Source organism: Bos javanicus, chromosome 22, assembly GCF_032452875.1.
Source record: "Bos javanicus breed banteng chromosome 22, ARS-OSU_banteng_1.0, whole genome shotgun sequence".
Lineage (NCBI taxonomy): Eukaryota > Metazoa > Chordata > Mammalia > Artiodactyla > Bovidae > Bos > Bos javanicus.
Window position 1 is genome coordinate 10441892 of NC_083889.1, and position 26711 is coordinate 10468602.

General features: G+C 39.4%; 1 protein-coding gene across 26 annotated transcripts in view; it reads left to right on the forward strand.

Annotated features, from left to right (window-relative positions):
* LRRFIP2 (LRR binding FLII interacting protein 2) overlaps positions 1–26711 on the forward strand; it is a 109598-nt gene that overhangs the window by 68607 nt on the left and 14280 nt on the right. For 9 of the 26 annotated variants that reach the window (XM_061395849.1, XM_061395851.1, XM_061395850.1 and 6 more), the window contains 7 exons: positions 821–910; positions 6547–6591; positions 7739–7855; positions 10800–10871; positions 15421–15591; positions 23820–23912; positions 26325–26417. In XM_061395849.1, coding sequence (XP_061251833.1) covers positions 821–910; positions 6547–6591; positions 7739–7855; positions 10800–10871; positions 15421–15591; positions 23820–23912; positions 26325–26417 — 681 coding nt within the window. The remainder of the gene's footprint in view (positions 1–820; positions 911–6546; positions 6592–7738; positions 7856–10799; positions 10872–15420; positions 15592–23819; positions 23913–26324; positions 26418–26711) is intronic. The other 17 variants (XM_061395873.1, XM_061395862.1, XM_061395868.1 and 14 more) reach the window with 7 other exon arrangements.

A 26711-nucleotide genomic window follows, 5' to 3' on the forward strand; every position in this document is an offset into this window, starting at 1 on the left:
CACTGTGTTAATTGCTGGGAATAATGTGGTATGCTACACAGGCCAGATTACTGACTTCATGGAGCTTACATCCTAATGAAAGAAATAGGGGAAAAAAACTGGTAAAGGAAGGAACAAAAGGAGAAAGTAAACCTAGAGACTGTGAAGAGAAAAAGCAGGTGATATGATAGAGGACATTGAGTGGAGTGTGTGTCCCTTCGGGATGGGGTCATCAGAGAAGGCGTCTCCAAGGGAGGTGAGCTTTGAGCTGAGAGTTCTTAGGCCAGTGCCAACGGCTAAGGTGGGAAGAGACTGTTGTGTTTAGGAAACCAGAAAGACGCCAGTGTAGTTCCTTCGTTGTTTTGTTCTACAGTTCCTGGTCCTGAGAAGTATGAAAAAGAGGAAACTGTGGAAACTGGGTAAAAGGCACAATAAATACTCTGCAGGTAGTTCTGCATTCAGCATATATGTGCTTAACAGAGTCGACAGCTACAATGCATTAGACATTTGTGGAAAATAGTAGAGGCTTTAGGTAAATGCTGTCCTAGAATCCCTCGTGGTGAGGGTGATGCTCCTCTTCAGGCAGAAGATGATGATCTCTGTAGCATAGAACTCTGACTAAAATTAATAAGAGTTTATTTTAGGGAGCTGTGATGTCATTTTGGAACGCTTTACATTTCTTTCTTACCTTCTTGAGCAGGTAATCACAGCACTTCCCTCATTTCATTTCTTGATACTTTATCACACAACAAAAAAGGTTTCCCCTCATATAACAATGTTCTTATCGTTTTCTTCTCTCTCTCCTTAATGTTAAAGCATCTCATTTTCTTCTAACTGAAAGGTTTCTGCCGCTGATTATTTTAGCCGCTCCAATCGTAGGGGGAGCGTCGTCTCCGACGTGGATGACGTGAGCATCCCAGATCTGACCAGCGTGAGTGCAGCGCATGGGACCCACTGTCTCAGGCTTGTGACTAACAGCTAATACAGTAGCTATTTTAAAATCAGAATTTAATTTATTTGAGTACACTAGCATTGAATAGTTTTTTGTTTTGTTTCAAAATGTATACATTGATATGTTCTTATTTTTTTAACAATTTTTCCTATGGAAATTTTCCAGAAGCAGCCCGAACAATTACCGGTATTTTGCTAATTTTGTTTCATCTGTTTCTTCCTCTTTCCCTCCTTTTTTGCCCTGAATTATTTTAAAGCAAATCTCGTACATCATGCCATTTCCCAATAAATAGTTCAGTATGCCTCTCTAGTTAAGAACTTTTTTCTTATTTATTGTATCAGACCTAACAAAAGGATAAAAAACTCCTTAAAACCATCTAATACCTTTCCCATATTTAGATATTCCTGATCGGTCTTAAAATTTTTCTTCTCTTTTCATTTGGTGAATCTATAAATTTTTAGGTGGACTTTGAAGGTTGAATAATAAAATGCACTACTTAGTAAAATGTCACTAATTAACCATAACTGGGAAGAATCCGAATAGATGTAAACATTTGGATTGTGGCGTTGTCTTTGAAGAAGTGCCTGCCCGTTGCTTTCACTTCATTCTGTGTGCTCTGTGCTCAGTCATGTCCAACTCTTTGCGACCCCATGGACTGTAGCCTGTCAGACTCCTCTGTCCATGGAGTTCTCCAGCAAGAATACTAGATTGGATTACCGTTTCCTCCTCCAGGGGATCTTCCCAATCAGGGATCAAACTGTGTTTCCTGGACCCCCTGCATTGGCAGGCAGATTCTTTTACCACTGGGCCACCTGGGAAGCCCTCACATTCATTGGGAGCTGCATTTAGGAAAGAGTGTCCAGTAGAAACGCCTGGAGGCATTTACCTTAATGAAGGAACCCACAGCAACAGATGTCTGCCTGCCTGGTATTTCTAACAGCCTGATTTTCTGTCTGTAACACCTCTCTGTTGCTGACATTAGTGTTGTTTTTGTGTTGTTTTGCCCTTGAACCAACAACTGCTCTAGTTATCAACTCTTTGAAGCAGATGAGGCAGAGTTTCTTAACAAAAAATTAGACCCTTTTTTTAATGAAGAGATAGTTCTTTACATTTAGCACATCACAGATTGTGTTTAAATAGCTACTTCTGAATGGCTGATCCTAGAAAACAATTCCAAGTGTGGCCCTCAAGTGTTCCAGATTGTTGGCTCTCAGAGCTGGCTGAGCAGCAGCCTCTGTCTTGGCTTTCATCAGATCGAAGAATCTCTTTGCACCCAATAGAAGACTGGCTCCCAGGTCCTTCACCTGAAATATTGCCTATTTTATTAATTTGCTTATTAACCTGTTTTTTCATAGATATAATCAGTTTAATTTATTATGTACACCCTTTCTCTTAAAAACTTTGACTCTGTTTAGCACCTAATGTGATGTCTGAGTTACTGGTTAGGTCCTTTTTTAGGTTTATTTCTTCGCAGTTTATTTTAGTAATTTATACAGAAGTGAAAAGATTGACTTTATTTTTAAAGTCTTCCACTGCTGCTTCTAATCAAATAAAACTCTTCTCCCAGTAATTATCTACACATTTTAATAAAAATTATACATATTTAAGATACATAACTAATGATTTGGATTTGATACACATGTATATAGGCTTCTTGTTGTTAATTTAGTCGCTAAGTCGTGCCCAGCTCTTTTGCAACCGCATGGACTATAACCTGCCAGGCTCCTCTGTCCATGGGATTTCCCAGGCAAGAATACTGGAGTGGGTTGCCATTTCCTTCTTTAGGGGGTCTTGCCGATCCAGGGACAAACCCTGCATCTCCTGCATTGGCAAGTGGATTCTTTACCACTGAGCCACCAGGGAAGCCCCCATGTAGGCTATGCATATGTATATCAAGTCATGCTGTGCACCTTATAACATAAGCACAAGATTCTCCAGAGCGTTAGTTGGTAGACTTGGCCAGCACCCTGTTTTATAGCCTATGAGCCGCAGTGATTTTTTTTTTTTCCTGAACGGTTGTCTAAGTACCTATGTAATATCCTTAATTTTGCCTCTTGGCACAGCCTAAAATAATAAAGTTTGTTCAAATGCCTTAATATAATAGTCTTATCTCTTGATCACACAGTATATTGGATTTATGATATGGGTGACAGAAGGGTTGCTGCTTGCTGAAAGTGGCTCCCCATATCAGATATGCATAGCTCAGTTATATCAAATCTCCAGTGTTCTTTTTAAAAAGAAATATAATTTAGAACAAAATGCATCTTTATTTCTAAACAACTCTTTCTGTTTCTAAACAACACTTTCAAATGACGGTATTAAAATGTTTTCACAACTAAAATTGTTTCCATTCAAAAAAATTCCGTTATGTTTTACCATTTTAGTAGGACAAAATTATCGGTCACAGTAGTCATATGCTGAGACAAGGCCAATGGGCCTCTTCATCTGAGAATAAGAAATACCTTTCTTTGAAACAGAGGGTTTCAAAGATTTGACAAGATATGTATTCTAAGAATGGAGAAGGAAATGGCAACCCACTCCAGTGTCTTGCCTGGAGAACCCCAGGGACAGCAGAGCCTGGTGGGCTGCCTGCCGTCTGTGGGGTCGCACAGAGTCGGACACATATTTTTCATGTGCTAATTTCAACAAATAATCATGGAGTTTGGACTTAAAGAGAAACGATCTGTGTTCTATGATGTTAAGAGCAAAGCATTTTCAGATTTCCCAGACATAGATAAGATAAAAGCATTTATCACCGAAATATAGAAAAGATGACAGTTGACACTTTGTTTACTGGTTGATAATTTGAAATTCTTGAAAGCAGCGGTGAAGTTTGCCATCATGTGCTCTTCTTTGCAGATTAACACGAATGTAAAATATTAGAATCCTGTTAGCTAGCTTTCCGTTTCCAACTATCAAGGAAACCCTTTTCTCGATTGGAAAAATACGTATTTAATTATTTAGGAATGTAATGACATAACATGTACTTGAAAGTTTTTGAGAATAGTAAGCTGTCGTCAGTACTCATAAGCAAGTTCTGAGGTCTTTACTAATGATTTATTTTCAGTCTTCTTTTCTATCTCAGTTTAATTTGCTTGTTTTACAAAATTGTGACCATATAGTATTATATAGAGAGCCTTTGTTTTCTGACTTTTCATATTACTACATTATTCATTTTTTCTGTGTTATTCATAAACAACAATTTTCGAAAAATCAGCCATAGTCACCATGTTTTACATTAGATCCTCAGACTTTATTTATCTTACAGCTGCAAGTTTGTACCCTTTTACCAGCAGCATTTCCTTCTTTTATACCTTAGCATATTAAAAATGACTCCATTTTATTCTGTTTAAGACCCTTGCCAGGGTCTGGTGGAGTCTGGGTCATCATTTTGAACACGAGCTTCTTGTTGCAGTGCAGCTCTGTGGACTTCCTGGGCATTTAGAATACCAGGTTTCAGCTCGCTTTTTGTCTAAATGGAAGGCTGGCATAATGCAGCACGAGGAGGAGAATTGGGGAGTCTCTGGCCAAGTCGCTGCAGCCAAAACAACCGGGCTGCAGTGGGGCTGCTCTCAGCGCTTCTGCTGCTCCGCAGTCTGAAGCTTGGCGCGTGGTCAGCCTGGGTTGCGGCAGTCCTGTCAGAGGAGAGTGACAGCAGGAGAATCAGCCCTGTGGTCGACTGGGTCACTCATGCCCCCTCTGAACTGTAAGATTTCGCTCAGGTGTCTGCCTGTTAAGAAATGGATGGGTTGGGGGTCATTTGTTTGAGAGCGATTTAAGGGGACAGAATTTCAGATGGACCTGGAAGATTGTTTCTGAATGCTGCCTGTTTTTCTCTTTAACTCATTAGAAGAGAGTTGGAAGGTACTCTAAGGAGAATAAGGCAGTCTATTTAGATGTAGTATTTCTTTTGTTCTGAGGAATAACACGTTAAATATTAAGCAATATATTTTTACTAGTATAGACATGAGGAAGTTAATTCCTTCTTATGGCAGTATTTGCCAACATGAAAAACTATTGTTACTGCTTGTTTAAGACCCTTCATATGTGACTTTAAGAAGTCAAAATGAAGTAATGTCCATTCTTTTTTAAGGGTATTGTAGTAAGAAGCAGCAAAAATAATTCAAAGGCTAAGACAGGATTTATGTTCTGATTTAGTACTTATAGAAAAAGGTGTTTACTGAGACAGAAAATGAACATGATAAATGTAATTTTTAAAAAAAGAAAACTTTCAAATATGAGGAAGTTAGAGTGAAGTGATCTGAACTGAGCCAGAAATAATGATGTTTTGTGTTTTAATAATTAACTGAGGACAGTTTTCAAATCTCTTCTCTAGATTGGGCTGGAAGGATTATTGGTCTATAAGTTGGGGTCTGGGTATGTTTTCATTTAGTTAAATTTCTCTGTGATTTTTTTTCTCCCTAGTGGTAATTGGGACAGTATATACAGGTAAATAATGGGAAAAAATTGACAAAACTCAGATCTGGATCCAGCTCTGGGATTTAATTGTTCATCCTTCAGCAAGATCTAAAATTTCTCTTTCCTCAGCTGTACAGTCAGAGTTTTAGGCGAGACCTTTAAGGTCCTTCTCTTCTCGAAACACTGACGGAAACGACCATAAGGCCTGTCTGTGAGAGAGGATAGCTAGTTATGCCATCTCCAGACAGTAGGATACTACACAACTGTTAAATGAGGTCAGCCTGTAGGCGCAGAAGAAGTGTAGTTCATTTATTCACTCATCTGACAAGTTCTCAGTCCTTCTGTATGCCAGGTGCTATTCTTGGTGTTAGGAATACAGAAAAGAACATACAGACATGAAGTTTACATTAAAGAGAGAGATCAGATACTAAATTGATTAATAAGTATCATGGGGTCAGGGAGTGATAAATGCCATGAAGAAAAATACTTTCTCTAATCTCTGAAACATGGTGAGGGAAAAGAGAATATATGGGATGTGCTTGGGACACCACCGTTAGAGTTTTGTAAAGACTTGGGAGTAGATTGCCCTTGAGGGAAGCACATGCCCTTTGTGCTGTCTGATTTTCTTTTTTTAGATACTTGTGCATATATTAGTTAAAAAGCAAAAACAAGAAGCATACAACCAAATCCTCGGACTGTGGAGAATGTTTTTGAGGATACATTTAACATGCTGTAGTCCAGTCTGAGCTTTTTTGGCTAAGTGTGCTAGCCTTATCTGTGTGTCCTGTGTACTAATAATGTAATAAAGTTTATTGGCTTTTGGTTTTATCAGACTTTTTCTTCTGACATGTATGAGTATTTTTGTGTGTGTGTAACTTTTGCAATGCTAGAGTTTACATTTATATGTAGTTTTCTTTTAATTGTTTCAAATACCATGAAAAGAAAAATCTATGCAAAAGTTCTAACTTTTTTCATAAGGATAGCTTGCTTACGCTGTCTTCCTTGAATAAGAATTGAAGTTAACATCTTGTCTTCTGTGTCCCAACTTTTATTTCAGTTTTAGTATGTTTACTTTTAGGATCCAAATATCAGTTGAACTTGGAGAACTCAAATGGTGTCACTTCTTTTTTTCTTCCCCCTTAAAAAAATCAAAAGGCTCAACATCTTTTCTGATTTTTATCTCTGTTCTTTTCTAGTTGGATGAAAAATCTGATAAACAGTATGCTGAAAATTACACAAGGGTGAGTATATAAATTCCTAAAGAAATTAAGTTCTCGAGGTCACTAGCTTACTTTCTACTACTATTTTATTCTTGATTTTACAACAGTTTAACTCATGGAGTTACTGTTCCTTTCTTCATCTACTTCCTGTCCTTGACCCCCAAATTCCTCTGCACTTGAATCATGTGAAGCCTTGGGAAGAGAGGAGACACTGCATTTTATTTCCTTGCATGTCACCTCTTAAACTTGTGGCTGCTCTTTTGATTTTCGGTCCTCTAGAATTTCATCCTGAGAAGAAACCATTACAATGGTTTGCCAGTTCTGTCCAGTAGAAATATAATGCAAGCCACAAATGTAAGCCACATGTGAATCTTCTAGCAGCCACACTAAAATAGTAAAAGGAAACAGATAAAATTAATTCAAATGATATATTTTATTTAACCCCTATGTCCAAAATATTTTAAGCATAATCAACATGAAAACTTATCAGTGAGATATTTTACATTCTTTTTTCCACATTAAGACTTCAAAACCTGGTGTGTATTTCACACCTGAGAAAGAACTCTGTGTTTGGAGCAGTCACATTCCAAGTGCTCAGTCACCGCATGTGGCTAGTTGTCTGCTGAACTGTCTGCCCAAATCTCTGCCGTTTATTAATTCAGGAGCATCATCCACAGCTGAGGGCAAAATGCTGTTGCTCTCAGCTGCAGACAGTGTCTCCAGCTTTTATCAAAAAGTGTTAGGAAAAGAAAAGGTTCTAAAGAAGCAGCTTCAGGAACTTGATAATTAGCATACCAACAGAGCATTCTGGAACTGTTCAAAATCAAGCTGATGTCCTCACCCCAGCGCTGTTTACAGTACAGTAAAGATAAACTTAGAAAACAGACAACTCTTCACACGAACTGTTTCCTTCTTAGTGATTATGAATCCTAGATTCCAAAAGAGTGAGCAAACGCAGTTGTGCTGAGTATGTCTGGGCCCATCTCTGGGTAACCCCCGTTTCCCCCGCCCACCAAGGCCAGTCTGAACTGCTTGTGGACTGCATTCGGTAACTTCTTATCCACACTGTGTTAGAGCTCTTCCTGTCACCCTGCCCCACTTTTAGCTTCCACAGCAATTTATTTTTAAAGAACTAAGACTTAAAAGTGTCATCTGTCTTTTTCTCTAGCCTTCATCTCGAAATTCTGCCTCAGCAACGACCCCTCTAAGTGGAAACTCATCCAGGCGAGGAAGCGGGGATACCAGCAGCTTAATAGACCCAGACACCTCATTAAGTGAATTGCGGGTAAACCGCCATTTTGGTTTGCTTTTTATAAACATTTTTTATTTTTGGCTTCTTTGTAGTATACTAGAACCATTTAACATTTAATGTGACTTGGTAGGAAGGAAAGAAGTATGAGTCCTTTAAAAAAAAATTGTTAATACAGTTCAAGAATGTGACTAGGGTCTGAAAGGAAGGAGATTAGTTAATTCTCTTCTATTCTCTTTCCTGAAGATTTGATGGTATTTGGAATGAGCTCTGCTAGTTTACAAATGCCAAAAAAACTTTCTAATGTATATAAAAGTCATCCTTTCAAATAATTGGCCACATTTTAGATGGAAAATATGTGGATGTACAGGAAACCAGACTTTGGGGGTTATTAGTCTTTTGAGCCATTATAGTATTATTTGGCTGCTTGAATACAGTTATCGCTCAGTTTCATGATAAGACAAGTATGATAATATTTGGGATGACAGAAATACCTGAGTAATGAAAGCTCATTTAACCCATTAGTTGAGCCTCCAGTCTCATTAATAACCCTTTCAAGATATCTATGAATGTCTATTTGCTGAGCAAGCTGTTTGTAAGGAACGGGGCAAGGATGGTAATAAAAACTGCATTTATTCATTCATTCAGCGTATATCGAGCACTTGGCCCCATAGGTTCAGGCAGTAAAACATACTTTGGAAACCTGAGGAATTCACTGTTTCACATGGAAGACAAGTGGATATAAACCAGTAAAGCCAGGTGGTGTGGTACTACCATAGTAGCAAGAGTAAGGCTGTTAAGGGAATTCAGAGAAGCATCGTCTAAATTGGAAGAGATAATGAAAGGCTTTTCAGAGGAGACAAGGAGTGAAGGAACAGTAAAAACTAACCAGGCAAAGAAGCCGAAGCGTGAAGGTGTTCTCTGATAAATTCAGAGAACCAGAAGGTTATCTGTGTAGCAGAGTTGCCAGAGGATAGGATGGAAAGTGGGGATTCGTAATGGATGAGAGAGAAGGCTGGAGGAGTACTGATGGGCCACATCTCAAAACACTTTGTGTGGCCGCCTGAAAGGAATTCAGGTTCACCCTGACAACAGTGGGATAAGAAGCAGGGAAGCGCTGCTATCGGATTTGCATTCCTAAAGGTTGACCACAGGCTGGAAGAAACCTTGGAGGCAAGAACTGTTCCTCTGTGGTTGAACAGTGGGGAGGAGATGAGCAAGTCAAAACTGTAATGGGAGGAAATGCAGGCAGCTTCCTCTGAAGAGAGTGTTGGAGACTGGAAGTTGATTGACCAATAGTGTTAAGAGAGGGTTTTTGATTTCTTTTAAAGGCAGCCTTAGTAGTTACTTTCATTGGTTGGATTGAGCCAGTAGAGAGAGACCCTGAAGTTAAGAAAGGAGAGGAATAACTGAACATAAAGTGCTTGAGTAGGTGAGAGGAATGTCCAGATAAGGTTGGGGGGAGGTGGGCGCCCCTTCCCCCGACACAGTAGAGGAGGAGGGAGGGACCGTCGGTGACCCAGTCAAATTGCAGGCCGTGAGGAGCAGGAGTCTGCTGTGTGATACGGGCAGCTTGTACAGTGGGCTGAGGATTAGCAGAGGCTAGGGGATTGCTGCAGTGGCAGTGGCTGTGCAGGAGGCGGCCCAGGTCACGCTGGCTCTGACTCTGAAGGGGCCCTTGTTGTTGAGCTCTTAGTACCAGGCAGAAGCATGGGGGGCACAAAGTAAATAAGCTCAGCTCTTGCCTTTAAGTGCTGTTTTCTAGTCCAGCGAAAGACAGGAGAATGGGGCCTTCCAGCGTCAGACTCAGCTTGTGCTGCCATTTACAACCTCTTGGAAGGAAATGAGCTTGTATGTCCTAGTATCTGGCTCCTAGTAGGCCCTCTCTGGTGGCTCAGACAATAAAGAATCCGCTTGCAGTGCAGGAGACCTGGGTTCTATCCATGGGTTGGGAAGATCCCCTGGAGAAGGAAATAGCAACCCACTCCAGTATTCTTGCCTGGGAAATCCCCATGGACAGAGGAACTGAGCGGGCTACAGTCCATGGGGTCACGAAGAGTCAGACACAACTGAGCGACTAAGAACAGCACAGCATAGGCACTTGATAAGTGTCTGTTGAGGGAACTGAGGAGTAAAAGACAAGCCCACCGGGGAGGGAATGAAGAGGCAGGGGAAATGTTTATGTGATATAACTCTGTGCAGCGGGCCATTGTTCCTGCCTGTAATTGTAGTTAGGTTCAAGGGCCTGTAGCTGTTATTTCCAACCTAAATCAACCATCCAGAATAGATCTTACATAGCAAGATTGGGTACAAGGGAGACAATATTTTCCATTTAAAATTTGACCTGCTTTACTTTTTTTATAAGGATTATGGTAACATTTGGAGCAAAGACTTTTGTCATCATTTAAATGGTGTCCTCAGGATAGACTGTCTCATTTGACATTGTATTTAAAAAGGTTTGTGTTTAATTTCCCTCCCTTTACTTCTCTTCCTCCCAAATGAATTGTGGGCAGTAACCAAGTCATTGGAAGACAACTTGGTTCATACCTGGTTTTACATTTTTTAAAAACTTCTGCATAACTCAGTAAAATTTTCAGCTTGTAATTAATTTGCTACATATTTTACTAGTTCTCAGTGAAGTGTTATACTCAAAATTATTTAAATGATTTATTCAATTTTCAAAATTGTGTTTTAAAAACTGTTATAAGCGATAGCTTTTGTCCATACACAGCCCTGCCCCCATTTGCTAATATTGCTTCAACAGGAGTCAATGCCAAGAAAATTTTTACTCTGTTGAATTGGTTACTCTAGGGCCTTCCCAGCCCCAGCATCACCTGTGCTGTTTGGAGTGGAAGCCACGTTTGTGTACTGTGACTTCTCTTCTTTTGGTCTGGTCTATTCAGAAGTAATTCACATTTTCATGAATCCTTTGAGACTTTGCGTGTGGTTTTATGCAATGGTTCATTCCTATGTCCTGCAGGATATCTATGACCTTAAGGACCAGATTCAGGATGTAGAAGGGAGATACATGCAGGGGCTTAAAGAACTAAAGGTATCAGGGCCCTCTCTGCAGCCCAAGCATGCTGTCTGTGCGCAGAAGTGTCAGTAACGGTGGTTTCACGGGTTCTCTTAACCCCACTGCACATGGCTTTACTAACAGTGTTTGTCTTTCAAGCATGTGCTTAACCTGCAGTGAAAGGCAAACTTCCAGTCTCTGCTGATATTTACGTGTGTGGTGTAGTTTGTGGAATATTCAGCAAAAGGTAGCTGGACTCAGTTTTTAAACCTTGTAAAATGCTTACATATCCCTTGTGTCTTAGCCTTATGAAATTGAGTTAGGCAAAAACCTAAGAAATGTTCTAAGAATATTTTTTTTATTGAGAATTAAACCTTAAAATTCTTCCAAGCTAAATAAAAGAGCATTGCCTATTTCTGTCACCAAATGCAGTCAGTGTTAGAAACAGGAGGAAGAAGCATCTGAGAGAGAGAGCATTACCGTAAATAACCCCTGTGGTGGAAAGACCCTGAAGCACGAGGACTGTGTTTTGGTGTTGTTTTTACATATAGGTCAAAAAGGGTTACACACATTCAGTGCCTTAAAGAATTTGGAGGCAAATTTAAATAGGGATCTTCCCTGGTGGCTCAGACGGTAAAGAATCTCCCTGCAATGCAGGAAACCCAGGTTCAATCCCTGGGTTGGGAAGATCCCCTGGAGAAGGGAATGGCTACCCACTCCAGTCTTCTTGCCTGGAGAATTACATGGACAGAGGCTATATTCCATGGGGTCACTAAGAGTCAGACACGATTGAGCAACTAACACATTCACTTTTTACATGGTGGCAAGAATGGCTACCAGTTTTCCAAAGAAGTGTAGGTGTGTGGCAGACCTTTTAATTATAAATGGCACTTGATTATCATGCTCTTCCCTGTGTTTCCTTAAGAAGTCCAGGTCTAATATTATGAATTACTGTAAGTTTCTCTGAACACAGGTAGTTCCTTATTTAACATAGACACCAGGCCTCTGAAAATGTGTAAACAAGGCATTCAGAAAGGTGACTTGGGCAATGCCCCAGGAGCACAGTATGAACCTAACAAGCAAAGGCTTTGCTCAGCTGCCCTGGCATGACTGGACTTGGACCAACTACCAGCCAGAACCTTCATGCGGGTGATTGTGGCCCAGAGGCACACAGTTAAGACTCAGGACCAGAAAGGGGGGTAGGCCTGTGGAGAGCATTCCTGGGGCGCCTGGACACCACGGACAGCCGTGTGTGGGCACTGGTGACCATCAGGAGAACCCCAGTTAGTGTGCCTGTGTGCTCCCGTAGCCTTATTGCTCTCCTCTCCAAGTTTTGGAGCTATGACTTGGAAATATCTTAGATCAAGGGAACAAATCCAGGACTTTTCAATCAGTACATTCATTTTAAAGTATTGAATGTAACATAATGTATCAGGAAAGCAAATGATTGAGAGGAATTCTTACTTGTTTTTCATTTTATTTTGAACATTTTCCTCTTTTTGACCTACCATTTATTGCATTCTTTGAAGGATACAGAAAACAGATTCACCTTATTTGAAACTCTGAATAGATAAGACCCCTTTTCTTAATTCATAATTAGTGTATAATTGAACTTGACTTCAGATTATGTTTATCCTTGAAATGAGTCTTTTAAACAGAAGAAAAAAGTCATTTACGAAATCATCCAGTTGGTGGTCAAAGCACAGTGGTTGTCGGTGTACCTATATCCTGTTAAAAAAGAATGCTGGGTCATTGCTTATGACATTATTCTCAAGTACGTCTGCCTGTGAGGGGTGTTTTCCCACTCCAACTTCCATCCATCATCACCTGGATCTCATTAATAGCACAGATTGCTGGATTCTACTCCCAGATTTTCTCATCCAAAAAGTCTAGGATGGGGTTATTGAAAATTTGCATTTTTAGCCAGGTCCTAGATAATGTTGTTGCTTCTAGTCTAGAACCTACACTGAAAATCAATTCCTTAGATACATTTAAGTAAACTAATTCCTTATGGGTATCACTGTGTGAACTAGATTAAAATCATTAAAACTACTTGACACTTAAACTAGTCCTCTGTGGTCTGTTGTTTAAAGAAAAGTGACTTCCATACATTTTATGTCAGTTTTACTTTATATGTTGTATCCTTGCAGCTGCTGCTTACACTGCCTCAGATTCTGGTGTTCATGCAGTCACACCCCATTTTGTGTGGGACTGAGTTGTGAGGATGACTTTTCTTTTTTTTTTTCATTTTTGCTAGTTGTCTCTAAGATGGATCAGAATCATTCCAAATTCTGTACTGTATGGAGTTGGCCTAAAAGTTTGTTCATTTTTTCTGGGAAAAAACCCCAAAACATTAATATACTCCTGATTTGCAAACAGTTAAGTGTATGTGTTTGTGTATCTTTATTAAGGTAAAATTCACATGCCATAAAATTTACCTATTTAAAGTGTACAGTATAGTGGTTTGTTTTTTTTTGCATAGTCACAGAGTTGCACAGACATCACCAGTTTTACAGTATTTTCATTACCCAGAGAGAAACCCCATACTAATCAGCAGTTGTTCTCCATTCCTTCACTCCCAGACCACTAGTCAGTGTTGTCTTTTGTGATTGACTTTTTACTTAATGTTTTCATCCATGTCATAAGATTCATCCATGCCATAACATGCATCTGTGTGTGTGTGTATGTATGTGTGTATATATGTAAAAATTGCTGGGTAACATTCCAGTGTATAGATTTACTACATTTTGTTTATCCATTTATTAGTTGATAGGCATCTGAATTGTTTATAGTTTGGATCTATTATGAATAATGCTGCTGCAAACATTTGTGTCCAGTTTTTTGTATAGATATATCTTTTCATTTCTCTTGGGCAGATTACCTAGAAATAGAAGTGTTGGGTCATATGGCAGCTCTATGTTTAATATTTTGACTTGCTGCCAGACTGTTGGCCCGAAGCAGCTGCACTCTTTTACATTCTCACTAGCAGTGTATGAGGATTCTGGCTTTTCCATTTCGTCACCAACACTTGTTATCTGTTTTTTTGATTATGTTTACTAGCCATCCTGTTAAGTCTGGAGTAGTATTTCATTATGGTTTTGGTCTTATTTCTTTAATTAATGATATTAAGAATATTTTTATATTCTTTACCATTTTATACCCTCTTTGGAGGAATATCTGTTCACATCCTTTCCCATTTTAAAATTGAATTGTCTGTCTTTTAATTCTTGATTTCTAAGTGTTCTTTATATATTCTAGATACAGGTACCTTATCAGACATAAGATTTACAAATGTTTTCTCCCATTTTTTGCATGGTCTTTTTTATTTTCTGGATGATATAGTTTGTAGCATAAAAGTTTTTAATTTTTATAAAGTCTGTTTTTTTCTTTTGGTTTCATGTCTGAGAAACCACTGCCTACTCCAGAGTCATAAAGATTTACTTCTGTGTTTTGGGGAAAGAGTTTTATAATTTTGGCTTTTAATTTAGGACTGTGATCCATTTTGAGTTAATTTTGGGGTATGGTGTGAAGTAGGAGTCCACCTTTATTTGCTTGCATGTGGATCTCAGTTGCCCCAACATAATTTATGAAAAAAACTATTTTTCCCACTGAGTTGTCTGGGCACCCTTGTCAAATATCAGTTGATCATAGATGTGTAAAGGATTCTGGACTCTCAGAACCCTCAGTTCAAATATCATTGCTCTTTTATTTGTTAACATTTGCATCAGCATTTTAAAAATACAGAAGTGATGATCTTTTTCTATGTGAAATGTTTTTCTTTTTAGCTTTAAAAAGTTGCTGGGTAATAGTAATCTACCAAAATAGAAGCAGCTATTCAAAAATAGACTGTAAGCTATTTTAGGCAGGAAACTTTGAAGTATATAAAAATTTAGGCATTTAGTGGTAGCACTTTTTTGGGGGCGGGGAGGGGGGCTCACAGCCGAGCTTATGTTATCTGAGTTCCCCAGCCAGGGATTGAACCCAGGCCCTGCAGCGAAAGCATGGAGTCCTAACCACTGGACCACCAGGGAATTGCCCTGGTAGCTCTTTTTAAAAAAAATAATTGTTTTTGTGTCGCTTATTTTAAATGGCTAATATTTGAATAATTTCCAGAGAAAATGTGGATACATTTATTAATATCATGGAGAAGAGGAAAGTACTGAAAACACAGATCCAAGAAATGGTGAAATTCAAAGGAGTATGAAATTTGCTTGTATAAAAAGAGGCTATATTCCCTGTCATTGCATTCAGAGTACCAGATAGCTTGTTGTTGAAACTGCAGGAGTACCATTTCTGAAAACGTGAAGGAGCCTTCATTTTGTGACTGTTCCCGTGACTCCTCCGTGTTGTCTGCATGTCTTCGTCTTTCAGAGGCTGCACCGCTGCTTTTGTTTCCTTGGGTAGCGGAGAGCCCAGGGAGTGCTTGCAGTGGTACTCTTGGCTTACTGCTTCATGTGCTTGTTACTAAACAGCGTTTCCAGAGCTGCTTGTATTTTGCAAAAATGCATCTTCATGTGTCTGTGCCAGGGCTATAGGTGATGCGTGTATTTGAGGTATTAGACTGATGACTCTGACTTTCATTTAGGAGTCTTTATCTGAAGTGGAAGAAAAATACAAGAAAGCCATGGTTTCCAATGCACAGTTAGACAATGAGAAGAACAATTTGATATACCAAGTAGATACCCTAAAGGATGTTATTGAAGAGCAGGAGGAACAGATGGCGGAATTTTATAGAGAAAATGAAGAAAAATCAAAGGTAATTTGCTCATTTTACATCATGCCTTTCTCTGGGGTCAGAAAATTAAAACCTGCTATTTAAAAAGTACTGTTTTCTTCTGTAAAATGGGGCCAGTAATACCTACATCATAGTTCTGTGGTGAGGGGTTAATGATTATTACTGCCTATAAAGTGTTTACTTGGCACATAGTATGTGTTCAGTGAATGGTTGTTAGTATTATCGATGAAGAATAAAGGAGAATTAACATTTTTTCTTAAGTACTGGGTTTGATGGAAGAGGCCAGGGTCCCGGGGAATGGTATTTCCCTAAAAACGGATTGGTGCAAGGAGATCGACAGAACACGAGACTGCCATTCCTGGAATATTCTTTTTTAATTTTTATAAGATTTAGTTTATTTTCATAAGGGGGAACTTATCACATCCTTTAGTTTCTGAAAATAGAATGCAGTTCAAATTTTATCTTTATTTTCTGTCTCTTAATTTGACAATTACAGTGAATTACTTCTTCCTGTTATAACTGGAACTCCACAAAGCTCCAAAGGCTTTCAGTGAGATGGCTCGTTTTTTTCTCTCTTTTTTTTTTTTCTTCTCTTCTCTCTTTTCTTCTCTCATTTTTCAAGAGAACCTGTTTTCTAAATGATTGGGGAGAAGTCTTTAACCAGTTATTTGGAAACAACAGTGTGGAGATGTGGATCAGAAATCAGCAGATGTTTTCTTTAGCGATTTGTAAGCTATATTGTTAAAATGTGCAGATGGAAAATAAAAGCCACTGCCCAAGGCCTGGTTTTGCCTTTTGACAGCCGCAGGAAACAAGTTGCATTCCCTTAAAAGTTTATTGGATTTTTAAAAAAGTGCTGAAATCAGCCCAAGCAGAGGACAGATGGATATTACTATGAAGAAATGAGTTGCAGTACATTGTATTAAAAAAAAAAAGAAAAGAATTTAGGAAATGTGCTTTGGTGAATTGTTAGAAGCAATAACAATCTGTATTTGTACATAATAAAGGGAGAAAAGGTGTTAATATAACCTCTAAGGGACCCACATTATTACTGTAGACTCTCTAGGGATTTCTTGAGGACTGAAAATGCTCATTCCAGTCTGTTTTTGTCACTTCTACAAAGTGTCACGATGTATTTGCAGCAGGGTTAGGGGAAGGTGACTGCAGCCATGAAATTAAAAGACGCTTACTCCTTGGAAGGAAAGTTATGACCAACCTAGATAGCATATTCAAAAGCAGAGACGTTACTTTGCCAACAAAGGTCCGTCTAGTCAAGGCTATGGTTTTTCCTGTGGTCATGTATGGATGTGAGAGTTGGACTGTGAAGAAAGCTGAAGAATTGATGCTTTTGGACTGTGGTGTTGGAGAAGACTCTTGAGAGTCCCTTGGACTGCAAGGAGATCCAACCAGTCCATTCTGAAGGAGATCAGCCCTGGGATTTCTTTGGAAGGAATGATGCTAAAGCTGAAACTCCAGTACTTTGGCCACCTCATGTGAAGAGTTGACTCATTGGAAAAGACTCTGATGCTGGGAGGGATTGGGGGCAGGAGGAAAAGGGGACGACAGAGGATGAGATGGCTGGATGGCATCACCGACTCGATGGACATGAGTCTGAGTGAACTCCAGGAGCTCGTGATGGACAGGGAGGCCTGGCGTGCTGTGATTCATGGGGTCGCAGAGTCAGACACGACTGAGCGACTGAACTGAACTGAACTAGAGGAAGGAAGGCTGAAGAGGCAGAGTGCAGGAGATTTTTAGGGCAGCAGTGGAAGGAAATGGCAGCCCACTCCAGTGTTCTTGCCTGGAGAATCCCAGGGGTGGGGGAGCCTGGTGGGCTGCCATCTCTGGGGTTGCACACAGTCGGACACGACTGAAGTGACTAGCAGCAGCAGCTATTCTATATCATACGTTGTACATGTATCACAACTCACAGAATGTACAACACTGAGGGTGAACTCTAATGTCAGCTATGGGCTTTCAGTGACAGTGACATGTCAGTGTAGGCTCACTGATGGCAACAAATATATCCCTCTGGTTTAGGATGTTGATAGCGGGGGAAGGCTGTTCTGGGAGTGGGGAGGGGGCTCAGGGGTATTTAGGAACTCTGTAGTTTCTGCTGGATTTTGCCTTAAACTCCTCAGAAAAATAATGTCTATAAACAAAAACAGTAGGATAAGAAGACTTGCATCTAGATAAGGTGATAGAGGTTTCTGGGTGTTTTCATATTGATGACAGCGGCTCATTGACTATGTGGTGATGTAGATGGGCTCCTCTTTGATTCTTCCTGTATCTCATCAGCCAGTTTTGGAGAGTCCAAGCCATCGTACTTTTCTTAGTCCTTGGACTCTCTTTCTACCTTGCCACACATTTTTCATGTCTGCTTCTGGCTCTTGCTTCTAACAGAAGAAAAGCTCATGCTGTGTATTGAATGGTCAGTACTAAAATGAGTTCTTATCTATCTACTCCAATGACCTTGAGCATTAAAAAAAAAAAAATCCCTATGATAAGCTGTTTTAACCAACTTCGTTTTCCCTCCTGTCATTTTCTAGGATATAGAGATGTCTTAGTATACATAGAGTTGTGGGGTTTTTTCAGTTTGTTTTTGTTTCTAAATCTTGTGTTTTTGACTTTGAAAAGTCTGTGTGTTTTTTTTAGTGCCCTGGGAATCTGCTTCAAATACAGTGATGTAGAAGACTTTGTGGGCATGTCTGTCTCTGATGCACCTTCAGCCCAGCCTCTCTTCTCCTAAACAGATACTGCCTCATACAGGAGATGTTCCTGTTTCCTTTACACAGCAATATTCATGCCACCTTTCAAAATGTCTTTCGTGTTTTCTGCTGGGATTATGGTAACTGCATCTTACGTATTGTGTCTATACTTCAGGGACAGAATGCCTGGTTAGGAATGTCTGCATTATAGTAGGGAATTCTTTTTCTTTTTTTCTTTCCTTTCCTTTTTTTTTTTTTTTTTTTTTTTACAGTTTATCTGAGATATAACAAAATGTTCTATTGCAGATTTTAAACAGACCCCCCCCCAAAAAAAGAGAGAGAGAAGCATATCATGAACTTTCCTGAACCCCATCACTGACCCCAAACAGACCATCAGTGCATAGCCAGTTTTACCATGTCAACTCCCCCCACTCAGTTTGTTTGAAGCAAGTCCCATATTTTAATATGAGTTTATTATTTTATTTATTTTTGGCCACACTGTATGGCTTGTGGGATCCTAGTTCCCTGACCGGGGATTGAACCCAGATCCTGGGCAGTATTAAGTACCAAGTCCTAACCACTGGACCGCCAGAATATTCCTGAATTTAATATGAATTTAAACATGTCCTCTCTTTTTAAAAATATAATGGCAAGACCTTCATACTATATATATCCTGTCATTGTTAAAATTTCAGTTGTTTCGAACGTGATAAATGATTTTTCTTTTTTATACTTAGAGTCCTGGTGAGTTGCACACACTGGAGTTGGCTGTCACGTCTCACAGATCTCTATTTATAGGTTTCCTTTCATCTCTTTTTCTCTCTTGTAGTTTATGGGTTCAAGAAACTGGACTGCTGTTCTTAACAGTTTCTGACAGTCTTGGGGATTTTGCTGTTTCATTAACATGGTTCTCTACCATGCTCCTTTTTCTTCTGTGTTTCCTATAAATAGTTAGGTTTAGAGGTTTAATCACACGCGAGTTCAGTCTACTTCATAGGTTCTTTTCCTTCAGGAGGCCCAGGTATAGGGCATCTCTGTGATGCAACAGGGTGTCTATATCTACTAGTTGATTAGGGGTGGCAAAATAACATTCTGTTTTTATCTTTACTGTTTTATTTTTCATCATTGTTTTAAAACAGCTTTATTGAGATATAATTCACATACTATATACTTCATCTATCTTAAGTATACAGTTCAGTGGGTTATTTTGCATCTTCACAGACAAATGCAACCACAACCAATTTTGGAATGTTTCATCACGTGAGCAAGCAGCCCCGTACCCTTCAGCAGTCCTCTCGCTCTCAGCCCCTCAGCCTCAGTAACCACTGCGGGTTCTCCTCTCTGTCTCTGTACAGTTAGTTGCCTTTCATATCAGTGGAGTCATATACTATGTAATCTTTTATAATTGGCCTCTTTCACTTTGGTTAATATTTTCAAGGTCATCTGTGTGGTACATGCATCTGTACTTCGCTCATATTTATAGCCTAATATTCCATTGTATAGATACATACCGTGTTTATCCATGCGTGTATTGATGGACATTTTTTTTCACTTTTTATCTGTGATGAATTATGCTGCTGTAAACATTTGTGTACAGGTTTTTTTGTGGGAACATTCGTCTTTCTTTTAAATATTATACCTAGAAGTGGAATTGCTGGGTCATCCGGCAGCTCTGTGTTCAAACATTTAAGGAGTAACCAGGCCCTTTTCCAGGTTGCAGCGCCATTTTCCATTCCCTCCGGCGGTGTGTGCAGATTCTGATTTCTCCAAGTCCTCACCATCACTTGTTCTTATCTGAGTTTCTTCCTCGCCATCCTAGGAGATGTGGCTTTGGAATGCATTTCCCTGATGACTAATGATTTTGAGTATATTTTGATATGTGTAATGTTTGTACATCTTCTATGGAGAAATGTCTGTTCAGATCCTTTGCCCATTTTTAAATTGGATTATTTTTGTGTTATTGCATCGTTAGAGTTTGTATATTCTAGATCCAAGTTCCTTATCAGATACGTGGTTGGCAAATATTTCCTCCCATTCCATAACTTGTCTTTTCACTTGACTCTGCTTTATTTATTAGTGTAAATTGCCCCTCATCCCTTATTACTCAGTGAAACAGTTTACAGAGGAAAGGCAAGATAAAAGCATGACTCTTTTCCTTTGTTTACAAGTTTTCAAAATAAGAAATTGTTTAGCATCCTCTCACAGTGACCAATTATTAATTATTTTTTAAAAACCATTATGAAGGGAGGAATTCGTTTGATGATTTCCATCTACTGTAGCTTTATTCTTACTGATTTTCAAGTTGTCCCACTTTGGTCTAAAGTGAACATCTTCAGGTTGATTCCCAAGTAATTTCGGCCTGAGTCTGATTGGCTCTGATAGCTTCTTTGCTGTATAGCGTAAGCAAGTTTTCAGGGCTTGTCTGGTACATTTTCTGCTCCAGACCTGAATCGGCCATGAGCCCGGGGAGCCCTGGCTCTCTCGCTGGAGCAGTGTGGGTGCTCGGTGCATATGCCAGTGTTGGTGACTGTCTCCAGGCCTTTTCAGTGCTGCATGAGGGCCATGTGTGTACGGGGTATGCTTTTGTTTTTAAAGTCAAAATATGTTATGTGTATAAGTGCTAATTTCTATTCAGATTTAGGATTTTTACTTGACCTCTCTGTTTTGCATATGCGTATCTCCTTCTTCTGAAACTACCCTTCCCAGTTCTCAGAGTCACTAGGGATGGGAGTAATTTTGTTATATTCTATTTTCATCGCTTTATCCCACAGTACCTAGAATAGCAATACCAGCATTACCACCAGCAGTATAATTACTGAAAATAGTTAAAAGCATGTTTGTTTTTTTGTGTTTGGTTGTTATTTTACTGCTAGGCTGTATATAGTACAACCATTGTTTTTAAAGTTACTTGAAATAGTTTCTCTGTGCTTATACCACTAACTGGATACATATAGCTAGGTTCACTACATTTCCTTTCAATATTTAGGAATTGCTTTTTCAACTTTTTTATTATGAAATTATTTTTACTTTTAATTGTGATAAAAAAAATAACAAAATTTACCATCCTAACTATTTTAAAGTGTGCATTTCATTAATGTTCATTCACATTGTTGTGTAACAGCTCTCGAAAACTTTTCATCTTGTAAAACTGAAACTCTGTATCCATTAAACAACCCCCCAGTTCCTCCTCCTGCTCCTGGCAGCAGTTCTACTTTCTGTCCCTATGAGGTTGACTCCCCCAGGTACCTCATATAAGTGGGATCATATTTGTCTTTTTGTTACTGGCTTATTTTACTTAGCATACTGTCCTCAGGGTTCATTCATGTTCATAGCATGTGACGAGATTTTCTTCCTGAATAATATTCCACTGTATTTATGTACCACATTTTGTTTGTCCTTCATCTGTTGATGGACACTTGGCTTGCTTCCACTATGAAATTTTTTATACAATTTGTGAATTATTTACACAGATCTGAAGTCAAATCAGTAACAAAAAAAATTCAAAGAAGTCAGTCTTTTGTCTCATTCTCTTTTATCGCTCTCTTCTCCTTCCTTAAGGGAACTTTTTAAATTAAATGGTTTATACTCCCATTTTTTTTTTAATCCTAAGAAGACCTTTTTCCCCATTCAAAAAATAAAATATATTTGTGTTTCTCCTTTCTTAGAAATGGTAGCATACTGTACTATTTTCCTGTATCTTGACTCTCTCACCTGATGAGAGCTCTTCCTCTTTCATTTTTTGTATCACTGTACTACAGTTTGTACCACCAGTTTCCTATTAATGGACATTTGAGTTGTTTGCAGTCTTTTGCTCTTCAAAATAGTCCTGCAAAACCAATGTACTGCATAGGTCTTTTTGTATTTTTGCCGGTATCTGTGCAAGTCAGAAAAATGAGTTTGCTGGATCAGACGGCCTGGTAACCCTGCTGGACATGATGAATTCTCCTTTGTCAGGGTTGTACAATTTTGTGTTCCCACACACTGTAAGAGTGGGCTTGTTTCCTTCTCCATACTACTTTCCCCTGAGTATATTGTTAAGTTTGGGGACTTTTACTGGTGTTTGGGTGAGAAACACAGTTTTATTTTGCATTTCTCTTAGTATGGGCATCTTTTCATACTCAGCAATGTACTTCTTTTTCTGTGAACTGTCCCTTTTTTTTTTTTTTTTTTAGCCTATTCTAATAATAGTGGGGTTTTCTCCCTCCTCATTTCTAATTTTCGAAGCTCTTTATATGGAAAGTTGGTATCTTTCTGTCTCTGATAAAACTTGGTAAAACAGTTTCTGTGGTCATTTGTCACTCGTCTTTCTCTTTGTTGATAGTGTCTTTGCCGTGCAAAAGTTGTTTTTTTGTTTTTTGGCGCCACTACAACTGCTTGTGGAATCTTAGTTCCCCAACCAGGGATCAAACCACTGCCCTCTGTAGTGGAAGCACGAAACCCTAACCATTGGATCTCCAGGGAATTTCCCAAAAGTTTTAAATTTTTATGTAGTCCAATTTTTTTACCCCGTTCCCTTTCTTGTTTGTGGACTTTTCAGTCATTTTTTAGTAATGTTTTATCCACTCCTTGGTTATAGCGATACACTCATCTTTTCTCTAGTGACTGTTTCTAACTTCCTTTCTTCTGTCTCTGTTTTTCTCTCCCTTTTCTTTCTGTGCATCTCTTCTGCTGTATACTGTGAAGTTTGCTTCCAGTTTTCTTTGTCCATGTTTGTATCCAGTTACGCCAACACTGCTAATTTAAAAGCCTAGCTTTTCTCATTGATTTGAACCGCTTTTTGTTTTGTTGTTGTTTAATATGTAATTGGGCTTGCTTCTGGATTTTTCTGTTCTAGTCCATTGGTCTGTATTCATGAGCCATTACAACAGTTTTAATTATATAAGCTGTATAATAATGTTTCAATATCTAGTAAGGTTAGCTTTCTTTTTCTTTTTGTGTTTTTCCAGCTATTTTTTCTTGTTTTTCTCCCAAATAAACTTTATAATCAACTTATGTTGCTCTGTGGAGAGAAAAACCTGTTGTTATTTTTATTTGGACTGCATTAAATGCATAGGTTATTTCAGGGGGAACCTATATTTTTATGATGCATCGTATGCCTTTCCATTGGTTCAGTCCTACTTTTCTGTCTTCCAGGAATGTTTTATATTATTTTCCTCGTATATATTTTGGGTATATCTTGTAAGTTTACATGTATGTATTTTATTTTTTGATAGTGTGTTTCTTGTATCTTCTCTCTTATTTTGATCTGTGGCACTTCTTGAATTTTGCATGTTAATTTTATAACCTGTTGTTTTACTAAAGTCATTTCATTATTCAAAGTAATTTTGCCATTGATTAGTTTGGGTTTTCTAGATATGTAACCATATGAGATGAAAATTGAGAATTTCCTGAGCCTTTCCATAGAATGCAGAATTTTTCTAAGTGCGTGGCGGTGCAGGTGTGTGTCTGAGGTCACACGCAGCCTCTCTGTTGTTACACTGTAGCTGCTCCAATCTGCGTGTGCCACCATCTCTGTTAACCATATCACTTCTTCAATAACAGGAGTTGGAAAGGCAGAAACATATGTGTAGCGTGCTGCAGCACAAGATGGACGAGCTTAAAGAAGGCCTCCGACAAAGAGACGAGCTCATTGAGGTACGTGCGGGAGCTGCGGAAAGACCTTTTCTGAGGAGAAAAATGCACTGAACGGAATGAGGGCGTGTGTGTTGGGAGGGAAGGGGGTTAAAATGCCACAAACCCTGTCCTGTCTCTTCACATTGGCTGCACCCTAACGTCTTACAAGTGTGAAACATGAGAGCAGGCTTAAAAATTACTACTGTGAGCCCTCTGAGTATTTTCTTTTTAATAGCAGAAGCTTTTGTTACTGTCTTTTATTCCTAAGCACATTCTCCCCTAACGATACCTTAGGAAGTGGGCAAAAGGAGACACCACAGGGTACCATGGTCCTTGGGAATGTAGTGAATGCTGTATTTGGGGACAGGATTCTTGGGGAAGAAGAAGTTTGATCTTCACTCAGGTAGGTGCACTTCTGAAATGGCTAAATGAAAAGAAGTTGTCTGGATACCTGGTGGGAGACAGAAGCGAAGCTTGGCTGAGACTGCGGCTCAGGTTCCCCCGGCAGGGAGCTCTAGGACCGCGGCAGGGTCCTAGGAGGGGAGCCCCGTGGGCCTCCAGGAGACCTTTGACAGCAGTTCTCATCCTTTTGGGCCTGCTACCTGGCATGCATCTCTGTTTTTCCTTAAATGTGGTTTTCCTCTGAGGTTGCCATTTTTTAATAAATATGGGGTTAGGTTTGCTGGGACTGGCTCCTGTTTGCTTCCTCAGCGTGGTTTCCCAGCGCGTCTCGTGCTGATGAGCAGCAGTGCCGTGGTGATGTCAGGGAGGCCCGCTCCAGCGACCTGAGATGCCTCTCCTGTGTCACACTCAACTCATCCATGTCCCTAGTGGCTCAGGACTCCCCTCCCCCCTGCCTTTTCCCCCTCCTTTTTCTCTTCCCCCACAGATCTGACTCACTTAATCTCACCCCATGCAGATGACTTTAAAAATGATTTAATGGAGGAAAAGAAGTGATTCTATTTGTGGATTTATGTTACTTTTTTGTCATTCTTGAGAATAACAACTTGGCTTGCTGAAAGCGGGTAGAATTTGTGAATTCTAAATGCAAACAGATAGCCTTTGAAAATATCAGGTTACATATGGAGTTAGTTGTCTTAGTTTTTCCATATATGGCAAGAAGTATATTATCCAAACTCTGTGTCTTGTTGGCATTTAAAAATAATGTATGACTTCTTCTCCCTTTTTGTCTTCTTGTTTTTGTGTGTCAGTATGCCAGCCACTTACTTCTTTTTCTAGTTAAAATATATATTTTTCCTCATTACAGTTTCAAAAGAATGATAAAACTGCTTTGGGAGCTGCTTCTCAAATTCAGTAACATACATTAGAACTGATTAAGTGTTCTAATTTTTAATGTGATGATTGCATTTAAGAGGAATTTTAATGCTTGACTTTTACAACTTGTCAGTATGGTCTCTAACTTAAAAGCCTACGGTGCTGGGTATACAAACTTTAGTTTTAGGTATTTTCTTATGTTTAGAATTAACATCCTTCAAATGTTAATATTGGAGAAGGAAATGGCAACCTACTCCAGTATTCTTGCCTGGGAAATCTCATGGACAGAGGAGCCTGGAGGGCTAACAGTCCGTAGAGTCCCAAGAGTCAGACACGATTTAGTGACTAAACCACCACCAGATGTTAATATGCACGTTTACTTATAACTGAAGAATCTTGGCTATGCCAAAATAACGCTTTTTGGTCTTTAGAATTGAGAACCACACGGTAAAGTACATGAGAGATGTGTGAGTAGGGAAAGTGGGAGATGATAATTCACCAGTAATGCAGAAAAGAAAACCTGCTAAATGTAAGAGGGTATAAACTGTGCACCACTGCCTACCCAAGAGTTAAGAATTGCTGAATGCCAAAATCCAAGCGTTTCTAAAACTGCTGTGACTGTTCATTTGTAACTTAGGATGTTCTTGCTGTCATAGTTGCTGCTAAAGGAAATTCAGAATGATGGAGCTGTGTCCCTCTCGTTGTTTTCAGTTCTGCTTAAAACAATAGAGTTCAGAAACTCCTGCTTGTTGTCAGTGATAAGGGTCACGTGCTCATGATAGTCTGACTTCCCCTCTCTAGAAGTGCAAGTGTCCCATGTTTGAGGAGGGGCAGTCATGAGCAGAAGAGTACACGTGTGGAGCTAGCTGGGCGTGTGCAGAAGCCCACTGGCTGGCTGCCGTGGCTGTGGCTGGGACAGCTGTTCCCAGTCCCCTCGCTGGCTGTCCCAGCACCAGGCCAGTGGGAGTCACGGCGCCGAGACGCTGCGTGTCATCCTTCCTTCCCACAAGCAGCTCTTGCTTTCCCTGTTCATCACAGACTTTCTCCTTTTGTTAAGTTTCTTTATCAGCTTTATTTCTCTTCTGCTTTCCTCCCTCTCACCCCATCCTCTTTTTCTTCCTGCTCTTTTATTTTTCCTCTTCCCCTCTTCCTCTGCAGGAGAAGCAGCGTATGCAGCAGAAAATAGACACCATGACAAAAGAGGTGTTCGAACTCCAGGAGACACTGCTTTGGAAAGATAAAAGCATTAGGGTATGAAGTGAAACTGGGCTTTGGCCTGAAGCTCATAGACAAGGAATAGACCAATGTAAATGTAATTTAGAGACTCCTAAAATTCTGTCCTTTGATTATCTTTGAGCATTTATACAGAGTGAAATAAATTAGCAGAAGGCAGAAAGTTCCCTGGGAAAACCCGATGCTATGCCTGGAAAGAACTCCTCTCTCCAGCTGACTCTGTGCTTGTAAAACGTACAAGCAGGAGCTTTCTAAGGAAGTTGTTCTTTATTTTCCCAGGATTTTTATGCAGAAACAGCTATAGGCATTTAA